This window comes from Bombyx mori, chromosome 6 (genome assembly GCF_030269925.1).
Source record: "Bombyx mori chromosome 6, ASM3026992v2".
Lineage (NCBI taxonomy): Eukaryota > Metazoa > Arthropoda > Insecta > Lepidoptera > Bombycidae > Bombyx > Bombyx mori.
In genome coordinates, this window is record NC_085112.1 from 11,189,198 (window position 1) to 11,202,633 (window position 13,436).

Sequence of the window (13,436 nt, forward strand, 5' to 3'; positions counted from 1 at the left end):
AAAAATTAGGGATCTTTACTAAAGCTTTAATAATGTAACCCAATATATAAAAAAAATACCTAAAATATTCTTTACATAGCATGCCCCGCAAAAACGATTGATGATGGAATAAAATAATGTACTACGACTTTGTAGAACACATCATTATTTAGAAAAAGTGTCGCGACAGCATATGTCTAACTATTATAGTTATGCAATAAGTTATATGCAATAAGTGTTCTTTTATTTAAAAAAATAAAACAACGTCAAATATAATTGAAATTTTTATTAAAGACACGAGCGGAGCCGGAGCGGGCCGCTTGTGTATTATAGATTCGTGGTAAGAGTAAGTGGCAGGGCCCTCCCATATTAGCTCATAAGACACCGTATCACTTATAACTATTACTATTACATACATTATATTATTATCACGTGCTATGCGGCAAAAACGACAAATATTCAATCATAAGCTTAGCAAATAAATGTGATTTTTCGCTTATCCCTTTCTAGAATCAATAGCTAATAGTTTCTTCTCAAGTATTGGGCTAAGTGAGCCGTATTACTTCCTTACACGTTTAACGTAGTCGCTCCAAAACCGATGAGAATTTCAGGGGATTATCTAAAATTAGTAACAATAAAATAAAAAATCAGTACAATATCTATCTCAATATTCCTCCAAACACTTACAATGTACCTTACCTTCTATGTTTAATGCATAAATTGGGTTGTATACAATTATTACTAACCCAAGTGGACTTATGTCAAAGCTGAACACGATTCATGCATTAGTTCTCTCACATAGACCTTCGACATCAGATTAATCGTAATGGTTTATTATTAGTTTGTCGATAGTTTCTGTATTACGCAGAATTTAAAAGCCTTTCCTTTGATATGGTAGATGGGCACTATTAAATGATCACTACAGTCTGTCCGTAAATGTTTGTTTTTGCATAAAATTACTTAGTGAAAAAAAACCCTTGTTATATATCCTATCCTATCCCTCAGCCCACAGATGTCCACTGCTGCACATAAGCCTCCCTCAAGCCTCGCCAGAACGACAGTTTCTCTGCTGCCTGTATCCAGCAAATTACCGTGAACATCAATAGGTCGTCGATCCTCCTTGTGGGAAGCCTACCCACGTTACATCTTGGCTTCGTACGCGGTTGCCACTCAAGAAATTTCGGTCTCATCGGCCATTTGTTCTACGAAAATCGTGGCCACGACCACTTTGGCGGCGCAATCCTTTGGACTATGTCGTTTACCACGGTTTTCCTGAAAATCTTCTCATTCTCGATTCTCACAGGGAAAATCCGAGCATAGCCCTCTCCATTGCTCTTTGGCTGACTTTTGCTAACCATAGCAATCTACAAATCGCCTTCTTTTCTTCTGTCAATTGAAATATTTTCATAGTAACATTGTGTAACACGCGTCTAGTTCTGAAGCCATATTACGCCTAGGGTTGTCAATGGTTGACCTATTTAATGTAGCTGTATTAACTTAGCATCATTGCCGTTGTTTATAAAAACGATTTCTCTGGATATTTTTGAGTTTATTCAATCTTAAAATTTCGTCTCTGAATTTCAGGTTTTGGTAATAATTTAGGTGTTAATACATTGATTTATAGAAACCATGAACTCTTGCAGTAGTTTAAAATTTACACATTTTTTTTTGTTGGCCGGCTACCTGTAAGTAGTCTTCGTCTATCATTGACGTCAGCAATGTCAGGGGCACAATCAAGCCACTGCTTACTGCCTTATTTCAAAAGAAAAACAAGTTTCAATCTCAATGATTTTATTGCCGCACGTTAGTTCCTCAGATTTATTTATCTCAAGTTTCATCAATGCCTTTACCGCGAAAATTTGTTGCTTCCAAAAGTAAATGTTCCGTGAAAAAGAAAAATATAATGCCACCGTTTTAGATACTTTCTTTTTCGTTTGTTTTACTGATGCGCCTATTTGTCTTTCAATTCAACTTAGATTAAGAAAAAAATTGAGAAAAAGAACTTAAAGTAGGATTATTTTGGATGAAAAATGTGTAATCTTATTGCGGAAGTAGGTGCGAGACAAGAACATTTTCTCAATTAAAACCAATCCTTCTGTCTAGTGGTTGTCGAGTTTTGCATGACAAGACTGGCACCGAATCATCATTTTATATACTTCATCGAAAAGTTCGAGCAGGAATTGAATTTTTGAACGACTGTCGTAACTTTTTGTGAGTTCATATGACGTGTTTTCCTCTGAAAGTCCGTTTTCAATTATTTTTTCTTAATTTCCAAGAAATTATAAACTTTAATTTAACTAGGAGAGTTACCTTAGCGAGATTTTACTGGCAAGTCGCAACGTTGCTGTCATTTCTCCTAATGAAAAAGATATGATTTGGAAATTAATTTGTGGCACAATAATTGAAGCTATTATTACGAATAAAATCAAATACCGTTCATAGCGATGCAGGGATGAAAGAATAACTTTTTTAACCTACCTAATCGCCGTTAGCCTAAGGGGCTATTCCAGCTATCCACGAACTGGTAGGTGAGTTCACGGGCTCAACCTAAGAGTGCTTGCTAACACTGGCCCCATCAAGAAGCATTGCTTCACTGAAACTACCATTAGGTCGGAATCGCGACCTATTGAGAAGATCCGGCGAGAAACTTAGTGGGTAAAGAGTCACACAAATGTAACCTAGATATATAGGTAGTATTTGTTTTATAGTCAGTCAGATGGAACAAATACATAGTTGTGTAAATACAAGATAATTAGACTTAACTGTTATTCAATTAGGGCGTTGTATATTGATGTCCCAATTAATGTTGCTGAGTGAGCAATGATGTAATTACTTAAATCAAATAGTGTGTACTTAGCTGTGTATACAAAGGTGTCTGGTATCGTGTTGGAGGTTGGTTTATGTTTGCAGCAATAATATTTAGTTCGAAAATGTTCGTGGATAAATGATGAAGTCTGACAATCAAGATACTATTGGTTCGTACTTCGTGAAATTAAAATTTAAAGTCTTGAAATATTTTTCTTTAAGGTGATTTATTTTTGTTATAAAGAAATCTGGCTCCAACGCCTTTGGCATTGATATTGCCAATATCACCGTATGCATAAAAAAGAAGAAAAAAAAGTTTTTTTTTTTTTTACTATATACAAATAAATTTGAACAGTTTTTCTATACGCAAATCTGTGATTTTAAGAACAGCACAAATAAATATAATATGTTAGACTAACTACTTTAAAGATAAATACGAGTATTATTAGCAGATAAAAATTTACATAGAATATTTACATGTTTACAATAGACTAAAAATATCAGAGAATTAATATTAATAGGCCGAGGGATGTCTTTTGGAAGGGTATCATAAAGAGGAGACACGATATTGGGGTCACAGTCGAAGAAAATGTGCTCCAGATTACCCTTATCTAATCCACACTTATAACGTGTCTGTGTCTGAGGGTGCCCCTGGGTATGCCGATGTTACATGAGGTCCAGTCGCGTCACTCCCCAAAAGGTGGTCTATGGGTCGAGAGACACGGGGCCGAGTCGCAGCACTTCTAGACACGTCACCACCGATAGACAACCGGTGAACAGGAGACTCTGTGAGGAGGATCTCAGGACGCCACCACTTACCGCTCTGGGAGACTTACACAAATAAAAGAAACAAACTATAAATAACAATATTGTGCTTATTGAACACAGATATAAAACAGAAAATGAGTCAATTTACAATAGTTATAAGATTTATAAAACTAGTGGGAGGTTACGATACAAAATTTAAGTTTATAAAGCAGGCATGTCGGCAGACACACCGAACACTCAAGAAAGTTACACAAGAAAAAATAATAAGTAAAATAAACAGAATATGCTTCACCGGGATCACTTCTCAGCAACCGGGGTTGTATGCGAGCGAGGCTGGGAATGCGGGTGTGTCCTATTTCTACCGAAGTCAAGCAGTTTTCCTTGGACCGACTTGCTAGAGCTCCCCGCTTCTGGTAGCGTCCATATAGGAAAGTGCTATGGGATTCCGAAGGTGATCTGAAGGTCACGCTCCGCACCCTAACTGAAATAAGTATTTCGTACCAGTTATAAGGACCCTGGTTTAACACACGTCACCAAGGATTAATGAAACTGACTTTGGTAAAGCAGTGAACATAATAATCTCGCAGCTCGAGAGATGTTACACGAGAGAGAGCTAGACCAAAGTAAACTTGATCTTTTATATTATTAAGGTGTTGTTTCTCGAAGATTCTGCATGCCAGTGATGTGAAAAGTTTGTCGGCGAATAATATATAAACTCGCACAGTCACGACATGCAGTGTCGAGTTAAAGAATTTATTTGTGTGTATTGAGTTCTCCACACTGCGCCACGTACAACCGCAAGATGGCGTTAATTTAAAAAAAGGTTGAAATTAAAGGAAATTTTCGGGCGTTACACACTGACAAAGAGTTTAAGGTGTTAATACTTTGTAAGTTAGCTATTGAGTATCGCATGATCTGTGAGTTTGTCTATATACAGCTACAAATTTCCGCCGAATATAGCTCAGTAGTGCACACCTCTCGAATATATTAAGTGTATAATCTATGGTGCACACGCTTGATAAACACAGAATAGCTCAAAAAACGATATAATTTTATTAGACGCCTGACGTTTACTTGTCAGCTAAGCGTCAACTTTACGTAACTGTTAAAATAAACATTGTTCTTTTAAATTATTTTCGGCGTCCTTTAAGACAATTGTTAGCTTTCGAATACTTATTCTTACATTGTTTTCATTGTATCCACGTCCAAGAAAACTCAAGACAATTTATGTGGAAAAAAAAAATACAATACTTCTGAGTTTCTTAAGTAAATTTGACGTTCTTATTATTTTGATTACATTACATTATTAACGTCTGAAAGCATTGACTGATAAAGTTTTGTTTTTAGAAATGATTTAGCGTTCGATATCGCAATATTTATATGAAGTAGTTTATTTTATTCTTACTCCTATTATAATTGCTAGTAGGACACATTGAGAACGGCGTTTTAATAATTCATTGACTTAGGTTATGTCTAGTAAAAAAAAAACTACTGAGATATAAAATCATCACTGATTTTATTTATTGCCCAGATGGGTGGACGAGCTCGCGCTCGAGCACCGGTGGCGCGAGCCACTGGTGTTAAGTGGTCACCAGAGCCCACCTTAAGACATGAGTTCTAAATTTGAAATGCTAAGTACAATGGCTGCCCACACTTCAAACCGAAACGCATTACTGCTTCACGGCAGGAATAGGCACTCATATATTTTCAATACCTTGGGCCCGAGGTCCGCTCCCAAAGTCTGCAGATCGCCAAGTCCCAGTTCCCCGCAAAACCCGTAGGCGCAAGCACCTCTTAGAAAGTTAGGCCCCTAACTCGGAAAAAAGCCCTTTTTCAATGGCATATTTATAGTCGTATCAGTTATTTTTAATGCCATCTTAGCATCAGCTTACCTCTTACCGTAGATGGACGTCCAAAGCAACTTAAGGCTTAATCGGAGAATGTGGAATAGTGTATTCTATCAAAGAAGCATACTGCGATAGCCAAGCGGCATCAGCAGTTAGTAGAGAAAATTACAAGGCCACATGGATGATATACCATACTGGAGCCCATAGACATCCACAACGTAAATGCGCTACCCACCTTGAGATATAAGTTCTAAGGTCTCAAGTATGATTACAACGGCTGCCCCACCCTTCAAACCGAAATGCATTACTGATTCACGGCAGAAATAGGCGGGGCGGTGGTACCTATCCGCGTGGACTCACAAGAGATCCTACCACCAGTAATTACGCAAATTATAATTTTGCGGGTTAGATTTTTATTACATGATTAAATTAAGCAATTATGACTTTCATCTCATATTATCCTGATTTTATTCATCTTTCGCATTATAATATTAATGGGACCTTAGTAGCATATTTTCCATTAGCTCGTCTGTCAATATAGATAAAGGTGTATCATCATCATCATCATCAGCTTATACCAGTCCACTGCTGGACATAGGCCTCTCCAATAGCACGCCACTATGCACAAACCTCGGCTTCTCTCATCAATCTCTTGAAAATAGTTTATTAACAGAAACGATTTTAGTATATTTAGAAGCCTCTAGAAATAGTTCTATGCTGTGAACTATCACCATGAAGGAATGTCATGTTTGGCCAGAATAGCAGAGTTCATGTTTCCGGTTGGAGGGCGGTGATTGCGCTTATATATCTCTAATGCGTCTCTTCTTCATTGTTTTTTTAAACACAGGTCAGAACAGAATCTGAACAATGGAACCTAGACCTTAAGTAGAAACAGTTTAGTCTTTATTAAGATGGAACATTCATTAAGCGCCTCGTTTGACGTTGTCTTTACTGAGCAGACTAGATCTATCCCTCCTATCTATTTATGCTATCACTTCTCTAGAGATATTTAATCAACTCTTTATTTATTTATTTACTTGGGAAACAAACAGTACAATACAAACATATAATATTTAAAAAAATATAGCTAAAACAATAACCAAATATGTTTCCACAATCAAAATCACATATAAGTAGAAAGTGAACAAGAAGAGAAATTTTGAAATTTAAATTACAAAAAAAACAAAAGCAACACAATACGCACATATTATTTTATACATCAACTATACTACTTATCGGGCTAAATCACCTTATAAATATTTTAAAATAGCTTTTCTATATGCTACAAGTGACAAGCTAAAGATGTCAGCATTAGAGAACTTAGCATCATACAACCTACAAGATCTACGGACAAAAGAGTTAGAAGCATATTTCGTTCGAGCCGTGGACATGTGGAAGGTCTGTTTAGAACGCTCGGAAATACGACTACATTTAAATGAAATTTTGGAAAGAAGATAGCTAGAATCAATCTCGTTATTTATTATTTTATATAAAAACATTTAATAACACTAATGCCGCTACAAAGAAATATTTAGGTTTTTTTTGTTATCATGTCAAAAGTCATCCGTCTTCATTTAATTTAGATCAGTCTCAATACTTTTCAAATAGCTGTGCTTGATTTCTAATTTCATTCAGACATTGTGTATAGTGTTGATTCCATTAATATTAAATTGTTAATTTCGCACAGAGCTGTCACCGTGTCTTATGGCACAAGCCCGCGGATTAACGTGAAACCAATTCATATACATACATATGTACTATAAATGTACACATATTAAGCACGAGGGTTGAATAGCATTAATTTGGCTATAATGTATAATACATTACAATGAGGTTGTTAAGAGAGTGTTAACTATGAATGTGGAAGGATTTAGAGGAAGAGGTAGACCTAAGAAGAAATGGATGGATTGTGTGAAAGACGATATGGGTAGGAGGGGAGTGAGCGAAGAAATGGTATATGATAGAAGAGTATGGAAGGAGAAAACATGTTGCGCCGACCCCAGGTGACTGGGAGAAGGGCAGGATAATGATGAATTTATAATACATTACGAATGATGTAAAATACTACAAAACGTAATTGAATTTTATTCATGGATTATTTTGTAATTCCAAATTAAGATGTATAAATATATCATGCATTTTGATTAGCGCATATAAACATATTCTAGTGAAATAGTTCACTGGTGATAGGACCTCTTGTGAGTCCGCACGGGTAGGTACCACCACCTCGCCTATTTCTGCCGTGAAGCAGTAATGCGTTTCGGTTTAAAGTGTGAGGCAGCCGTTGTAACTATACTTGCGACGTTAGAATTGATATCTCAAGGTGGGTGGCGCATTTACGTTGTAGATGTCTATGGGCTCTAGTAACCACTAACACCAGGTGAGCTGTGAGCTCGTCCTACATCTAAGCAATATTTAGATGGGTGGAAGAGCTCACAGCCCACCTGTTGTTAAGTGGTTACTGGAGCCCATAGATATCTACGACGAAATTGCGCCACCCACCTTGAGATATCAATTCTAACGTCTCAAGTATAGTTACAACGGCTGCCCCACCCTTCAAACCGATATGCATTACTACTTCACGACAGAAATAGGCAGGGTAGTGGTACCCGAGCGGATTCACAAGAGCCACCGTAATATTAAAAACTGAAAATAAATTAATTCGACACTCTTATTAATATTATTTATTTAATTTTATTAACTACTGAACTTGCACTTACAAATCTGATTTCGATAGTTACAAACTTTTCAAGTAAGTCTTAATTGAGTTGCCTCAATTCAATCTAATAATATTATTAGGTAGGTACGCAAGATTCTAGCGAGTCGTATAAGTAATTTAAAACACTTTTGTAACTATACTGAGACCTTTTTTTTTTTGTCAGGAGGAAATCACCGGACTTCCGCCCTCCACTGGGGATGGAGGGCAGGGCATGTCGGAGTTGAACCGACTGAAACCTCCTGTCGCTCAACAACCAGCATCCAAACCTCGCATGAGACAGAACTCATGAAAAGGCAAAGGGGGGAAAGTGAAGCGTTTAGTGCGGAGCACATCTCTCCCATCACCCTCCCCCTCGGGACGCCGGACTGGCGGTCGTCGGCGCCACGACCACCAGTCCTCTCGGTCGGCAGGCTATCCGAAGCCCGCCTAGATGGCGCCGGTTAGAATGGTCTACCCTCGGAATACCCCGCTGGGTCAGAACCAGCGTGGGTTGAGGATAGCCGGCCTTCCATCACCCGGACGCTCTCGCATAAAACGCGTGCAGAGCAGCTTGCACGTCGTCTTCTTAGGTCCCCTTCGCCGGTCCCCAGGCCGACATGTGAGAGAGACCCGAAACACTTAGAGGGCCAGGGCTTGGGCGAAATCCGCCTCCCTGGCCCCCGCTCGACGGCGGCGGGCCTGCGCGTCCCGCACGCGCCCTGCCGCCTCCTTCTGTGAGATGGTGCACTCGCAGAAGTCGAGCATCGCCTTCCACGACTCGTCGTCACCGAGCATTGATGCCACAACACCCGGCAACGACAAGTCGTTTCCTATTTTTGCGACAAGGACACGGCGCCACCCCTCCCATGCGGGGCAGGCGACGAGCGTGTGCTCCGCCGTGTCCAAGTCGCAACCACAATGGTGGCACTCTGCCGTCAGCTCGGCTCCGATCCGGTGCAGGAACTCACCGAAGCAACCATGCCCAGTGAGCACTTGCGTGAGCCGGAAAGTGAGGCGTCCTCTGTCACGATTCACCCAATTCACAAGAACCGGGCGAATCGCCTCGACGGTCCTACGACCAGCCGAAGGATCGGCCAGCCGTCTGGACCATGACTCCAGCACGGACCGCCGAGATTGGGCCCTCCGCGCTCTGACCACACTGGGGCTGGGACGTGCCACGCCCCGTGCACGAAGGTCAGCCCGCCACTGATAGTCAGCGGCGAGCGCCTCCGCCTCAAGAACCCAAGGCGGCGTCCCAGCCAGTACACACGCCGCCTCGAAGGAGATGGTGCGATAGCCGCGGATGACCCTGACCGCGATGGTGCGTTGCGGCCGTTGCAGCAGCTTCGCTACCCCCACGGCCAGGGACTGGCCCCACACGGGCGCCCCGTATAGGGCTATTGATTGCACCACCCCTGTATAGAGACGGCGCGTCACCTGGTCAGGCCCCCCAACGTTGGGAAGAAGCCGGCTTAACGCGCCGGCCACCCCCAACAGACGAGGGACAAGATTTTGAAAGTGAGCACGGAAGGTCCAACGACTGTCCAGAATGAGGCCGAGGTACTTCAACTGCACCCCGACCCCGATACGGACGCCTCCAACCACGATATGGGCATCGACAGGTGGCACTCTCCGGGGCCTGTGGAACCACATGGCCTCGGATTTACTGAGCGCCACGTCGAGGCCCAATCTCCTGATTTTGCCGACGACATGCGCCACCCCAGCGGTAGCAAGACGGGCAGACTCAGCAAAACTCCCCCCCCGGGCCACGACCAACGTGTCGTCTGCGTAACAGATTACGCTTAGGCCCGGGAGGAGGGCACCCCTCAGATACTGAGACCTTAGAACTTATATCTTAAGGTGAGAGGCGCATTTACGTTGTAGATGTCTATGGGCTCTAGTAACCACTTAATAACCAGGTGGGCTGTGAGGGCTGCCGGTTTCGGGTGCCGAACCTCCTGCGAGATCCCCGCGCCTAGGGAGCGCGCGGGGATCCGCGGTCAGAGTAGGGGGGTTCCCGCGGTCAACACTACAACCAGACACGTGGTGCCACCCCGAGGACGCCCGACCGACGGATCGTCGAGGCGATAGTCGACGACCAACGATGTCGGTCTCCGTGATACGGGAGCCCTACCAGGCCGCCCGGGCGATGCTGCTGTTGTTCCGGGATACCTCGCTGGGCCAGAACCAGTCTGCCGGGTCGGAACGCGATACACCGCCGACCGGGTTGCTCTACCACAGTATGTTCGGCGACGACAGCGACGACGAAAATGCGGGCCGAATCGCAGTACACAGCCGCCGACGCGTCATACCATCCAGCACGCTAGTGACAGTAGCGTACAGCGCGGGCTGTGAGCTCTTCCAACGCTTCTAAGCAAAAAAAAAAAAAAAATCTTTAACGGTCCAATTTCTCTTTTTTTTTGTCATTGACTATTTCCGAGGATTCCACTCCAGTTCTCTGAAACAAATCGCCACATACACGTACATACAAAAATGTTGGGATTGATAATGATAATTATACAGGTTATCTCATGACCACAAATTGAGCGTTAGAAATTGAATCCCCTAGTTATTGTAACCCACATGAATTTATTCTATGTCAAACTGGACTAATTTCCTTGAATTTTTTTTTTTTGTACTTTATCTGAGCAGAGAAATGAGTGTGACCATAACTGTACAATAATAGGCAAGTTACAAATGTGCAGCTGCTTAAATTTTATTTAAACGAAAACAATTATCCCTGAATGCTACAACAAATTGCAAGGATTTAATTTCGGGGTCACAATTCAAATCCACTCTCGTGGTTGGGTCCTTTGTAAATTAATTTTAATAATTTTCTTGTTTTCAGACGTCGACGACCTTAATCCTGGTGTTTCATTTATCCCTCCACACGGTTGACGAAGGACACGCCATAAATCCAAGTAAGTGAAACAAATTTAACTAGAAAACCTTTCGGGCTCTAAGAATCTGCCCATATGATCACATCTATGGAGTCTGATGGCAAGCACTTTATACGCGCCAGATACGAGTTGAAGATAACCGTGAGAATGCATTTTCTCTAAAAAAAATGTGGTTATAGCTCTCGAGTTTCTTTCGTTAGAGAGACCATATATGCGTAGCCTTAACTAGTAGGGGCTCAAACCTGACGATGTTGCTAACACGAGCCTTAGCAAGAGCCGTGCCTCGCAGAATCTCCCACCGGATCGGAAACGCGACCCACTGAGAAGATCCGGCGAGAAACTCAGTGGGCTGTGTCTGTGGGTTAATTTACTCGTCGAGCCCTTCGTCGCAAGCGACGGGTTTGACGAAAACGATGACCGGTGCTTGGGGTACCTAAAAGCGCCGTTAGTGGATCGGGAAGATCCGAAATGACGGGTTTTGGGCGACGTCGACTTTCTTTAAAAAAACAGGCTATAGATCGTAAATAATTTTACTTGGTCAGTCTTAATCTGTTAACTAACCATAAGAGTTGGGCTAAAATATTTCGCGATGAAAATACGCAGGACGCTCGTAATCACTCGTGCGGGTCAAGAATTTGTCTTTTTCGTGCCTCTGCCTATATATAAGTCAATTAGATGTTTTGCTGAGTAAACGATCTTAGATCGTACATAAAGTTAGTCGGATATTGGGTTTTATAAACAACATAACATGACCGCGTCCGCCTATCGAGGTATGCGGTATGAGATATAAGTTACACTATATTAATAACTATGATAATAATATGTACTCTTAGATATATTGTACACGGAATAAAATATAGTAACTAGTTGAGATATAAGTAACTATACTTGAGACCTTAGAACTTACATCTCAAGGTGAGTGGCGCACTTTCGTCGTAAGTGTCTATGGGCTCCAGTATCAACTTAACACCAGGTGGGCTGTGAGCTCGTCCACTAAACTAAGCAATAAAAAAAAAAAGTCGAAGTCGTCGTTGTACTTCAATATCAAAGAGATTCTCCTAACCCTGTCCAGCCGGGTGAATATTTTCAAACCGAGATCTAAAAGCAATGATATATTATTCCTTGAAAAAAAAAAAAGTGTCTGTGTTAAAATAAAACATTCCTCTGACCTGCGAACTGGAAGTATTGAAAGAGCAAAGATCCGATTTAGGTAAAATAAATTCCCTTTTAGTACTCGTTCTCTCGCAGTTTCCTTGAAATATGCAAATAGGGATTCCTCGGCGAAGCGGCTGACAGATGATCGACGTTCCAACTTATAAAAAAGACTCATGAAAGCGTTATTACGTGATGAAAATACTGTTTTATGCAATAATAAAGAATAAATTAAGTTATTGAATGCTCTTCATTCGTGAATCAATATTATAATTATTTATAATGTTATATTTACACAGTTTGCTTCTAAAGTAAACGGTAAATATCTTCCAAAGTAAAGAAAGAAAATGATAAAATACAATTACCGAATAGTTTATTCGTAAAACTGAAATGACTAGTGAAGGAACTCATACGTAGCCTACCCATTGTAAAATTATACCGAAGTCCATGGAAATCACAATGTTTGCGGTAGAAATACCACCGTCCTGCCTATTTCTACCGTGAAGCAGTAATGCGTTTCGGTTTGACGGGTGGGGCAGCCGTTGTAACTATACTTGAGACCTCAGAACTTATATCTCAAGGTGGGTGTACCTACCCGTAGGGACTCACAAGAGCTCCTACTACTAGTAAATACAAAATTAACAGTAAAGTAAATTCATCAATCAGGAAATAATACCCAAAATACATGAACCAAGGAAAACTTACAGCCAATATAACGATTAAAGTTCGCCAAGTTTGTGTCCTCGTCAACAAATACTTGCTAAGATATGACGCTCTGGCTATGTAATACATAAAGCGAACTAAATTTAACTTGAAGTCGCGGTATGTTTTGGGGCTATGACAAAGTACACAACAAATTAATTGTACAAGTTCGGTTGAATATTATTAATATTCGACTGAGTTTATGGGACTCATTTCATTGACACGCTCATGTAAATTATTGCAAACGTACGAATATTGTCAAATTTTTGACTGTCTTTTATGAAGTCGTCGTGGCCTAAAGGATAAGACGTCCGGTTTATTCGTAACGATGCACCGGTGTTCGAATCTCGCAGGCGGGTACCGATTTTTCTAATGAAATTCGTACTCAACAAATGTTCACGATTGACTTCCACGGTGAAGGAATAACATCGTGTAATTAAAAATCAAATCCGCAAAATTATAATTTGCGTAATTACTGGTGGTAGGTCCTCTTGTGAATCCGCGCCGGTAAGTACGACCACCCTGCCTATTTTCTGCCGTGAAGCAGTAATGCGTTTCGGTTTGAAAGGTGGGGCAGCCCTTGTA

The 13,436-nt window shown here is 41.1% G+C and overlaps 1 protein-coding gene across 2 annotated transcripts in view; it reads left to right on the forward strand.

The window, feature by feature from the left end:
- Positions 1-13,436, forward strand: part of LOC101742203 (suppressor of lurcher protein 1) — a 151,661-nt gene that overhangs the window by 85,161 nt on the left and 53,064 nt on the right. For both annotated transcript variants that reach the window (XM_021347670.3, XM_021347671.3), the window contains exon 3: positions 10,946-11,018. In XM_021347670.3, the coding sequence (XP_021203345.1) occupies positions 10,946-11,018 (73 nt within the window). The remainder of the gene's footprint in view (positions 1-10,945; positions 11,019-13,436) is intronic.